This window comes from Diospyros lotus, chromosome 11, assembly GCF_014633365.1.
Source record: "Diospyros lotus cultivar Yz01 chromosome 11, ASM1463336v1, whole genome shotgun sequence".
Classification (NCBI taxonomy): domain Eukaryota; kingdom Viridiplantae; phylum Streptophyta; class Magnoliopsida; order Ericales; family Ebenaceae; genus Diospyros; species Diospyros lotus.
The window spans coordinates 24,160,290-24,173,004 of NC_068348.1; the positions used below are offsets into that span (position 1 = coordinate 24,160,290).

The 12,715-nt window shown below is 35.8% G+C and overlaps 1 protein-coding gene across 8 annotated transcripts; it reads left to right on the forward strand.

The window, feature by feature from the left end:
• The first annotated feature begins 5,427 nt into the window (after window positions 1-5,427).
• On the forward strand, window positions 5,428-12,255 carry LOC127813518 (pentatricopeptide repeat-containing protein At1g63330-like). 8 transcript variants are annotated; one of them, XM_052354524.1, is made up of 6 exons: window positions 5,428-8,482; window positions 9,206-9,360; window positions 10,037-10,191; window positions 10,285-10,350; window positions 11,375-11,599; window positions 11,705-12,255. In XM_052354524.1, exon 1 carries the CDS (start codon window positions 6,038-6,040, stop codon window positions 8,297-8,299), a length of 2,262 nt encoding a protein of 753 aa, XP_052210484.1. In that variant the 5' UTR covers window positions 5,428-6,037; the 3' UTR covers window positions 8,300-8,482; window positions 9,206-9,360; window positions 10,037-10,191; window positions 10,285-10,350; window positions 11,375-11,599; window positions 11,705-12,255. The 8 variants fall into 8 exon arrangements, with proteins under 8 accessions (XP_052210484.1, XP_052210481.1, XP_052210483.1 ...); XM_052354521.1 differs by having other exon boundaries at window positions 11,375-12,255; XM_052354523.1 differs by having other exon boundaries at window positions 10,044-10,191; window positions 11,375-12,255.
• Window positions 12,256-12,715: the final 460 nt, after the last annotated feature.

The window sequence follows — 12,715 nt, forward strand, 5'->3', positions numbered from 1 at the left end:
AAAATTGAAAAAAAAAATTCTATAGGATAGTTATAAGACCAGTCTTGTTATATGGCTCAAAATGTTAGGCAGTCAAATACTAGTATGAACAAAAGACGAGCATAGCTGTGATGAGAATGTTAAGATGGATGTGCGGCCATATAAGAAAAGATAAAATTAGAAATGAGGTTATTCGTAATAAGATAAGAGTAATGCCAATCGAGGAGAAGATGAAAGAGACTACACTAAAATAGTTTGGTTATGTAAGAGACCAAGAGACGTTCATGTGAGGAGAGTTGATGAAATGGAATAATTAGTCAAAAAAAAAAAAGATAGAGGCAGACTAAAGAAGATTTTCGAAGAGACATTAAAATTTAATATGAAGTGCATGGGCTTAAATGAATATATGATAAAAGACAGAAATATACGGAAGTCTAGAATTCATATAGCCAATCTCATACAGTGAGATAAAGGCTGGATATGTTGTTGTTGTTGTTATACTATTTTGTAATATTAAGAAATATTGAAAATATGTTTTAATTCAAATGTATTATGAAATTTATATTTATTTTTAAATTAAATATTTTTTATTATTTTTATATAAAAATTTATTATTTTTTATTTTCATTTTATATTATATTTATTTTTTGTTTTTATCTTTCCACAACTGAAGACACGTGTACTAAAGTATATGAACTTTCACACAAAATATCAAGAGTCAAATCTTTGTGTTGGTATTTGACTTATATGGAGGTATGTATATAAGTTGTGATCGCATTCGAGTTTATTTAACGGACAAACTGAGGAAGAGTCGACTCTCCTCAAGACTAGTCGGGTGAAACTCAAAACTTGGGTTACAAAAAAAAAAAAAAAAAAATTCTAGAGTTTTATAATTCACGGATGAAAAGTTAATAAACTGTCATTTTTTTAAATCAACTTATTTTCTATTATTACTTTTTAAAACTGAACTTTTTAAGGGATAAAATGGTAAATGACTAAAGTCTAATAGATTGCTAAATTTTGCTTATTTATTGAATTCATTCCAAATTTCACCATCAACCCAAAGCTAAAAAAATTGTAGCACCACTAATTTCTGCCGTTGAATCAATTTTTTTAAATTTATAATTATCCGTCCAATCAATTGGCGACAAAACATAGTTAAAATCAAATTAAAATTTTGTTGATAAATAAATAAATAAAAAGGTAAATTACATTCTTAGCCCTGAATTTTTTGAATTCCCCCACTTATTATTAAAAATTAACCTAAACTCTACAATCAATTAATTTTGAGATTTATATTAATATATATCACATCAATTTTTGTTATTAAAAATTAATAAAAAATAAAAAATAGACTGAATTTTAACAAAAATTAAATTTTTGTGACTATAATGACAAAATTCAAAATATAGTGATCAGTTTACAGTGGAGTATAGAATTAATAGTGTAATTTATCTATAAATTTAAAATTTGGAATAAATTTAGAAAATAAATCGATATTAACATCATTTTTATTGATTTATAGGGAGAAGAATATTTACGTTCAAACATGTTATATGTATTTCCCGCATCACCCCGCATGGGCCAGACTCGGTCCGATAGACCGACCGAATCACCCAAGGCCAAGAAGGCCCGGACGACCTCGTCAAGGAAGGTCCAGCCTCCATCAAAGATCCGGAACTCGTAAAGCGAGCGTATGGCGAGCTCCCGGTAATCCCCCAACGAGCTCGGAGCAACCGACTAACGAGCTCCTGAAATATCCTCCAGATCGCTGGACCATCCAAGTCGCTCGCCTAAAACCTCCAGCTCGCATGAGCGGCAAAGCTGCTGAGAAGTCAGAGGTAGGGTCCGATCACTTTATCTGTAACAGCCCATGCCCCTCGTAATGAGGATCCCACTCCCGGTCTTGCGAAGGCGGTAAGAACTATTTGCCCCCCATTATACAAACACTGTATTTTTATATATTATCTAGATTGTAAAAGTCCCTCAAGAAAAATGGAAATAAAGGGGGCCATGAGGAGCAAAGAGAAGGGACAGAAGAGAATAATCAGATACCGCCACTCTGGGAGAATAATCAGATGGCGGCCGTGGACTAGGCATCGTTCTGGCCGAACCACGTAAAAGATTCTGGTGTACACGCTTGGAACTTTGGGGGGGGTTCCTTCCTTCTCGGTATTTTTTTTTGATTGACTCACCGCGGCCCAAAACGAATCACGGTCGGCCGAAATCAAACGTCGACAAAACACCTCTAAGATTTTACTAAATTATAATATCTCATATTTTAAAAATTATATTAAAATCTCCTTAATCAAAAGATTATTAAAAATTATATAATTTTATTTAAAAAATTAAGAATACCAATTATCTGAGTGTAATTGTGCTTTGGGCTTCAGCCTTAAAGTTAGCATGCAAAAAATACATTCAAATGCCTCAGAGTGAGTGAGAGTAGAGTAAAAAATAAATCAAGTTGTTCACAAGTTACTCAGTGTTCATCTCAATAAAAACTAGTTCAAGTTTATTTATTATCTTATTAAGTTAGGTTTAAACTTAAATTTGAAACTCAATTTGTAAATGAACTAAACTTGAGTTCAGCAAAACTCAACCCGTTAAAACTCGTTAATAGATTTAATTAGTAGTTTGTGAACATGTTTGGTTAAAAGGTAGCAAATAGATTCGTAAATAAGTTTGTTTATAAATACATTAATAAATTTATTTATAATTTTATAAATATATTATTTAACATAAAATTATCAGATTTTAAATTATTATAATAACTCCATTAAATTTAATATGCTTACAACGACTATATTTATTAAGTTATCATTAATGTAATATATATGTGTGAAAAATAGTTAAAATCAGTTCATGTTGCATTTAAAATTGTGTCCAGACCAAATGAGGCCAAAGAGACGTCGTTTTGGCTATCCCCTTCTCTACCACTACCCTTTCTTTCTTTTATTTGGCTATGGGCCTTTCTCTTTGTGTTTTACAGATGATAGATCCACCATTGTTGTCATTGTCTGTTGAAGCTCAAAATGGGTTTTAAATGAAAAGCGAGTTAGGATGACAATGAGCTCAAAGAGGAGGAAGAGAGAGTTGGAAGGGTAACATGTGGCAAAGGTCTAATAGAAGAAGAGAAAGGGCTTCACGGGGTGTTGCCATGCCAAAACCTCTTTCTCCTCTTCTTCTCTTCATCTTCCCCATCCTTTTCTTCTATTTGACCTTTGCTACCAACCATCATCAATGGTCTTTGATTGGCTTCGCTAATTGCCATCCTTCCAGCTTTCTCTTCCTCCTCTTTGAGCTTGTCGCAATCCCAACTCACATTTTTCTCTAAAACCCTCTTCAAGCTTCAATAAACAACAACGACAATGATGAATATGTCATTTGGGAAACACAAATAGAAGGAAAAGACAGGCAGTGTTAGGATTATAATCGAACCGAGTTGAGCTAAGCTCAAGCTCGGCTCAAGCCTTAAAGCTTAGCTTGAGCTCGACTTGTCAACCTCAAGTGCCTATTGGCAAGTCTAAGGATGCTATGCAACATGAATAGAAGAAGAAATGTGTGTAATGGCAACAAAAAGGGAGAAATGTGTGAAGTGGTTATGGACAATGCTTCAGAGAGGCGACTGTAATGGGCAAGGGGCGAATATAGGGGGTGTGTGATGACAGCGGTAGGAGACGACATCGAGCAACAATAATGCAACAGGGGTGTGCATAGCAGCGGCAGACGAAGACAACACACAAGCAGCGATAATAGAGTAGCGAAAGGCAGTGTGTGATGGCATATGATGGTGGTGAAAGGTGATAGTTGGCTGTGGTTTAGCCTCAAATGGAGGTTTGCAACGGTGACAACGATGGCATGTGCTAACATTCAGTCTTCAATTTTCTTTCACTTTTTAAGGTTTTTAATTTATACAACTATTTATATGGTGTTTGATTAAACCTAATTTTCTATTTTACTATATTATTATATATACATATATTGTATTATGTTAAATAATTAAATTAATATATATAATAATTTTAAATATATTCAATTTAATTATATTATTATAATAATTTAAAGTTATATAACTTTATATTAAATAATATATTTATAAATGAACTTATTTACGAGTGTTGTGCCATAAATTTTTCGAGCAAGAATAATGAGAATTTTTTAAGAAAAAAATAAAAATAAAAATCAAGGCTCATGTCAAGCCTTGTGATCGGCTTGTGCAGCAAGGCCTTGTGGCCAGCCTTGCGATAGTGTGCCGCAAGGTTTGCAAGGCCTCATGGCAGGTTTTGCGGCAGTGTGTTGCAACTTGTCGCAAGGGCTTTACGGCAAATGCCCTCGTGACAATTCCAAAGACCTCTCGGCAAGGCTAAAACTCCATTCAATAAGCGATATGTGTCAACATCATATATCCTTGAGAATCATGCTCTATAAATACCCACTTATAGGACCTTGAAGGGGACTTTCGAATTCGGCAAAATTTTAACACATTGACTATGTCTTGATTGTTTTCGTGAACAATTATCCTGATCCGATAGTGACTTAGGCATTGGAGGGTCATTGTGGGCAAGAATTTCTGTGAGCCTTCTAATCCATTTTTGAGTGTCAACCGGGCAATATCCTTGTGATGAGATTCTTAAGGAGAAAGTGCTTGAGGTAATACTCTTGTGGCAAGATAGACCCTTGTGGCGAAATCAAATCATTGCGGCGAGACCCTTGTGGCAAAGGTAAATCTTTGTGACGAAGTCAAATCCTTGTGACAAGGCCCTTATGGCGAAAGTAAATCCTTGCAGCAAAGTCAAATCCTTATGGCAAGATAGACCCTTGTTGCGAGGCAAATCCTTGCGGCAAGGCCCTTATGGCGAAGGTAACTTTTTGTGGTGAAATCAAATCCTTGCAGTGAAACCCTTATAGTGAAAGTAAATTCTTGTGGCAAAATCCTTGCGGTAAGAGTCTTAAGGCAAATGGCTTGAGGCAAGATTCTTGCGACGAGATAGATTCTTGTGGCAAATCCCCTTGCAGCAAACATTCTTGTGACAAACTCTCTTGCAGCAACTTCTTTCACTACAACCTCATTTCACTAGACACCGACCTCGAGTAGACCCCACATCATAAAATTTAATTGTTGTATTTTTTACAACAACTACGAGATATTTGTAAACTTTTAATTGAATATATTTACGAGTCGCTAATTAAGATTATTTGTATTTACAAAACTCTAATAGAATATATTAATAAGTTTTAATAATTCAAACTTTATTAAGATCAAACTCCTCTCACTTATAAATTGAGAGTCAAAATTAAATTTAATTTTAACTCATTTATTTTTAATAAATAATTTCGAATGATTTTTTTTTAAATAAATACTAACATTTATGTTTAATAAATAATTTCGAACGAGTATTTTTTTTTCTCAACCCCCCCCCCCCCCCCCCCCCCCCCCCCCCCGCCCCCTCTCTGCGACTGGGGCACACCGGCGCCGCACATCCCCTCCTCTGGGACTCTGCCGCACGTCCCCCTCCGTCTATGCGACTCGACTTCGACTCTGTGAGACATATCTGCCTCACTCCGTCGTTGTCTTCACCGTCTTCACACAGATCTGCCTCACTTCGGCTTCACTCCGCCGTCGTCGTATTCACCCTGCCTCTCTTTGTCTTCGTTTTCGTCGTCTTCACTCTGCCTCTTCTCCTTTCTTCGTCTTCACGAGCTCGGCTCGCCAGAAGCTTCTCGAGAGCCGAGCTTCTGGCTAGCCGAGCTCGAGCTTGACTTGTGTAAAACGAGCTCGAAGCCTCCAAAGCCACTGAAGAAGAAAAGCTCCTCCGTGTCTCCTGAATCGTGATGTCCATGTGCCCTCGTCAAGATTGTTTCTGTGGCCAAGGCTTCTGACTGGAACTGGGTTTCCTATAATTCTTCGCAGTCTTTTGGTAAATTGGTACTTTCTCTTGTAGCATTGCTTTATCTACAGTTACATTGTTCTGTGAAGTCTCTTATCATGTTTTTGGGAAGAAAAAAGAATTGGAGCGTTCGAAGCATGGTCTCATGTAACTAGAATTTCTGCTTTATGGGTATGTACCCTTTTAGGAAAAGATGGTCATTTAGCTTAGTTTCAAATTTGGGTTTGTTTCGGAATCAAGTTTGTTTCAGGGAAAGATGCTTTTGTAGAAGGTGTAGCTATGCTTCTGTGGCTTTGTTGTCAGATTCATGGGATGACACTGTGGTTGATTCTAGTCTAGGTGTTGAGATAAATCTAGCAAATAAAGCTCTTTCTCCGAGAAAAAGGATAAAAATTGGTAGAGAATGCGGGCTATATCCGGTTATAGGGAGAGTTTTGAAGTCTTTGAATTGGATGGCTGCGTATGGAATTAGTTTTTCAACAGCTGTGGAGAAATATGGATTCTCTCATTCATTTGATGCATTTAGGATCATTGTATATATATTTGCATTAGGTAGAATGGATAAGGAGGTATATTCTTTGCTTAAAGATATTGTTTGCTACTATGAAAAAGGCAACTTTGATTTGTTTCATTTGTTCCCTGCATTACTGGATTTGCCTAATGAAATTGCTGGAGCAAATATTTTATGTGGTACTCTTATGAAGGTTTTTGCTGCAAATTCAATAACTGATAATGCAATTGATGTGTTTCTGAAGGCTAAGGAAATTGGATTAGAACCTAGTATCTTCTCCTGCAATTTCTTGCTTAAACACTTGGCAGAAGCAAATAGAGAGGAAGATCTTGCAAGTTTATTTCAAAAAATAAAGGAGACCGGACCACTGCCTAATGCACATACCTATACCATCATGATGAATTTTTACTGTACAAGGCATCATTGCCTAGGTGATGTAGATACTGAAAAGGCCACTGGAATTCTGGAAGAAATGAAAGAGAGTGGGGAAAGCCCAAATGTTGTTACATATAGCATTTATATCCGTGGACTTTGTAGAGTTGGATGTGTTGAATTTGCCTTAAATTTGATCAGAAATTTGAGACAGAAGAACATACCCCTCAATTGTTACTGCTACAATGCTGTTATTGATGGATTTTTCAAAAGAGGTGAAGAGGATGAAGCTTTGAGGGTTTTGGAAGAGATAAAGGCTTGTGGAATTTCACCCGATGCAATTAGTTATAGCATCTTGGTTGATGGATTATGCAAAAATGGAAATCTTGAGAAAGGTCTTAATTTAATTGAGGAAATGGAATCCAGTAACATAAAACCATCTCTTGTTACCTATATCTCACTCTTAAAAGGTTTATGTAAGAGAGGACTAATGGAAATTGCACTCCAGGTGTTTTATAATCTTCGGGTTTCTGGTTATAGGTTTGACCACACTGCTTATGACATTTTAATCAGCGGTTTCTGTGAGCAGGGTGATTTGGATACTGCACAAGGACTTTTGGAGGAGATGACCAGCAATGACTTGGTTCCTAATGCTTCTACTTTTAATAGTCTGATTAAAGGGTTTTGCAGGATGGGCTCCTTGGATAATGCCTTGGAACTTTTCAATGTCATGGTAGAAGGTGGTGTGCTACCGGATACAGTCACTTGTAATTTTATTGTTCACAGGTATTGCAAGGAAGGGCATGTGGAAGATGCTTTGCAACTAATACAAGAAATGAGGGACCAAGGCATTTGCCCTAATAACTTTACCTATACTATAGTTATTTGCAGGCTGTGTGAAGAAAGAAAACCAGAAGCAGCATTGCAACTCATCCCATTAATGCTTAAGAGTGGCATTTCCCTTCACACTGTCACTTACAGCGCTATTATAGATGGTTTTGGTAAACAGTTAAATTCAGGAAAAGCCTTCATGTTCTATGCAGGAATGTTAAAACACGGGCTTATTCCTGACACTGTTGCATATACAATTCTCATCAACACATTATGCAATGAAAGTAGAACAGTTGAAGCTTATAATTTGTTTAGGGAAATGACTTGGAAGGGCTTGGACCCAGATATGATTTCTTATACATCAATTATTAATGGATTCTGCAAAATTGGAGATATGAAAAAGGCATGCGAATTGTTAAGAGAAATGTTGGGGAGAGGCAAACTGCCTAGTGTTGTTACATATACTTGTCTAATCTACGCATTTTGCGACAACAATAGGATGGACATTGCTCACATGTTGGTGGACGAAATGAGAAGAAAGAAAGTCTATCCTGATGTTGTGACTTATAATGTTCTCATGAATGGGCATCGTAGACTTGGACATCTGGATAAAGTTCATGAGGTGTTCAAAGAAATGAGGAAGGAGGGCATTTTTCCCAATGATCAAACCTTTAAGATTCTAGGACTGGATGCTGCCATATTTACAGAAGGTTAAAAGGGCATCCCCAATGCATGAGGCTTCCAGCTTTGCAAGGGTTGGGAGAGTGCTGTTTTGTAAAGCAGCCTTACATTTGTTTTGCAAAACAGCTGTTTCCACAATTTGCATTTGCGACTGGGAGCAACCTTATTATTGAATCCAAGGGTAGCAAGTGGATAAAATGATCTCCGCAAAATGCAGGTGCGTACAATCACACCTTTTATAATCTTCTATTCCTTACACCCTGTATCTTCATTCATATGTGTCATCTTGAAGGTTTTTGTGTATATATATACATTCTTGCTTATCTGAGCCCAGTTGTTTTTGTTGTTGTTGTTATCTTCTTTCCTATTACGTGGGCATGAGAATATTTCATTTACACACAGTACTGAAATGTACAATTATGTAAATTCTTGTTCTCAAAATTGATAAAAACATGTTTTGTAGGTTTCAGGGAAACTTGAACAGTGGCACGCATTAATTTGGTCAACTGCTCTGTGCTTGTTAGCTCTTCTTTAAAAATGAGTTTATTGCAGCATTTGTTTGTCTGGGTCCAGTTGTTTTTGTTGTTGTTGTTGTTATCTTCTTTCCTAATACGTGGGCATGAGAATATTTCATTTACACAGTACTGAAATGTACAATTGTGTAAATTCTTGTTCTCAAAATTGATAAAAACATGTTTTGTAGGTTTCAGGGAAACTTGAACAGTGGCACGCATTAATTTGGTCAACTGCTCTGTGCTTGTTAGCTCTTCTTTAAAAATGAGTTTATTGCAGCATTTGTTTGTCTGAGCCCAGTTGTTTTTGTTGTTGTTGTTATCTTCTTTCCTAATACGTGGGCATGAGAATATTTCATTTACACAGTACTGAAATGTACAATTATGTAAATTCTTGTTCTCAAAATTGATAAAAACATGTTTTGTAGGTTTCAGGGAAACTTGGAACAGTGACACGCATTAATTTGGTCAACTGCTCTGTGCTTGTTAGCTCTTCTTTAAAAATGAGTTTATTGCAGCATTTATTTGGTGGCTTGAAGCTAATGAGTTTTTCTTGCATCCTCTTGAAAGATACTGCAATACGGTAATTTTAATTTTGTACAGTGTTTACTTTTATATGCTATTTTTTCATGAGAGAATCAAGAATGTAATCTACATGTCCTATGAAGTGTAATATTTTGGATGTAATTTATTATTTAACATATAATCATAGAAGTATAATTTCTAAATTATGCTGAATAAATCCAGAATAGCAGAAGTTGTTATAGTGCACGAGGACTTCTTGTTCAAATGTATTCTTATTTTTTGGTTCCTGCAAAGTTCCTTTGTCACTATGCTGATCAAGATATCTTTGAATTGCCAATCATTCTTCATGCAATGTTCCCCAAATTAGATATTCTCTACCATGCCATTGCATATCTGCTCACTAAGTAAATTTCAGCACAAATATTGAATGGGGATAATTTTCTAAATTTTTTCTTTAGTATTATACCAGTTTTGATACCATTATCGGCCTCCATCAGATCTGGTTAGCTTACTTGAATATTTGTGGAAATCTGTGGCACTGGCTGAATCTTTTAAGTGCAAATGCTATCTTAGACTGAAGGGGTATTCAAATGCATGCAAAAGATAGTGAACTCTTTTGCGATCATGAAAGGATCACACAGTTTATTTCTACTACTTAAGTTTTGAATGTATATATTGAGCTAAAACTCTGTCCTCTCTCTCTTTTTGTTTTCTTGTTTCCTTTTAATATGAAGCTAAAAGGATTGTTGCTGCATGTAATGGCAAGATGATGGTACCTTCTGCAGCTTATCCTTACAGAGTGTATATGCTCAGTTTGCAAATGCAACCTGGTAATAACTGGAGATTGAGCCCAGATTGTATGTATATCCTCCGTTGGAAATGCAACCTGGTAATGACTGGAGATTGAGTGAACTTCTCTGTTAATTTTCTGTCTTTTGTAGAATTTGGTGGTCTGACATTTATGATTTAACTGCTATCACAGAGACAAATAATTGAATGAAGCTTACAAATGGCAAAGTATTTGACAATTTGGAAGGATATCGTCCAGGTACTTAACTTACACTATTAATGGACCTCACCTGTGTCCAAGAGCTGTTGGCGGGGTGTCTCAATTTGCTAAGGTTATCTTGGCAAGTAACCTGCTGTCTGCTTATGATGTTCTCCTGCATAATATAAATAATCTTTTTACAAGTATTCATATGTCTTGTGGCTTATCAGTTTTTGTGGGAAAAGAAACGCCAATCCTGTGTTACCTTTCACTTTTAGTTCCTTACGGAAGCCATACGTGGAAGGAAAATTTCTTTCTTTGCATTTTCTTTTTCTGGGGTAACAATGCAACGTTGAACCTTCATGCATAATTAGCGGAACTGATCTTACAAATATCAATTGTTAATTTGAACTTCAACTATGAACTAAATGAGTTATATTATATGCAGAATAGGAGTAGAAACTGCTAAAGGTTATGTTATCTCAGACTTGTTTTAAGATGATATAATATATTTTAGGAGCAATACTTATTCGTATGAAAGAAGGTTAAGTTTGATGGCCATTGGCCAAGGACAATGATAAAGTTCGTCTAGGATTTTGGAGCTCTGGTCAACTTTCAGAAATGAAATTTGAGTTTGGGAAAACAGCCAACGCTCTGCTATTATTTGGGAATATAACTGACCATTGTGAAATATAGTTGAATATTAATTATTAATGGTGTCCATTCTTGCAACATAATTGCATGTAATTTTGTATCATCAACAAAGAAATGTGCCAGGGTTCTTGTTGAGGTATATAATAGTGAGGATGTGGTGGTAATTCTTGTATATACTGCTTGTATATATGTATTATATACGTTAGAAATTGAATAATAACAACATTTTGCAAGATTTTTTCTGACTTCTACATGGAGAAGTAGAAGTTCTTGGTTATGGCAACAACAGAAAGTAATGAGTGGCTTGTTGGTTGAAATCAGCAGCCTCGGGCTGTGGACTCCTTGTAACTTAACAAGATATCATTAGCACCTTCTGCACTATCCAACTCATCTTGAACTTTCTGATGTAGTTTATATCTCAATTTTGCAGTGTATGGTTCATGTAGTTGAAGACATGGATAGGTCAGGTGTTATTTTTACTGGGGCTTGCCTCAATGAAGCCTAGTTTTTCCTTAGGTTCATCTTGACTTGAGAAATTGGTTATTTCACTGCTATTTCAACCAGTTCCAAGATTGCAGCACTGAGGTGTGATCTGGATGGGGAATCAACTCAGAAGGAATAGGGACACCAATTGGAGAGCAGCTATAGTTTCCTTGTTCGTACCTATCTCTGAATGCATTGTGCAATATTCCTCCTCCTGTTTCAAACATCCATATTTCTCAGTTTGCGATGTTGGAAACTTCTGTTATGTCGATTGCAGTCTTTGGCAGCCCCATCCTTGGCTGGTTGAAAAGATGGGTGAGCCGGTGAACGGCTACAGGCACCTTACGGAGGAAATTCTGAAGCTACACCGTCTCTTTTCCGAGTCAATGTTGCAGGGGAAGAGATCAGACTCCGGGGCACCTCAATAATGCTGCCATTCCCGGATAGAAGTTGAGGTTCTTGGTTGTTTTTGCAGTGATTTCTTGGTGAAATAACAAGACCAGGAGAAGGTGAAGCTTGTTTTCGGTGGTTATGCTTGATACAAGATATTGTGAATCACAGATGGTACCTGGCTTATATAATGTCCTGTTTACGGTTTTGTGTATAATATGCTTTGTTGGATTGGATAAGGTAACAGTTGAAAAATATATAATGAAAATGATGTGATTATAAGGTGTTCTTTGGGGGATATTATTGATGCGAGTGTAGTAGGAAGTGTTAGATGAAGCATTATTTTGATGCCATCACACTAAACAATTGGATTATAAACAATGTTTTAATAGTGAGTACATTTGCAATAATGAACTCCCACAGAAAGGGTTGATTTGGTTGGTATCTCCATCACCGTTAGAAAGTTATTCATTATCATCCTACAAATTTGGGATCGTGCATTTATTTCAAGCAAATACTATTCTCGTTAATCAAAGAGCCTCTAGACTCTGGGTATGAGCTTGGACTCAAACAAATGGTAAAATAAATTTGGGAAATTCTATTTGTAATCATCATTTTTGCTCTTCTTAACCTACTTTTAATATCCCTAAAATATCTTCAAATGAAAATTCATATTTATCCTTCATTTAAATTGTTTAGGATCAATCATTCACTATTACTCCTTAATCGCGTGCACTCACTTCCTCATCCACTATTGTCAAAGTCATTTTATTCTATTATTTAAATAGCAGCAATTATAATATATCGATATAAGATAGTAGAAAATTATTAATATTTTTAAAAATTAAAATAATTTCTCAATAATATCAAATAACATGCATCTATATAATTTATTTTT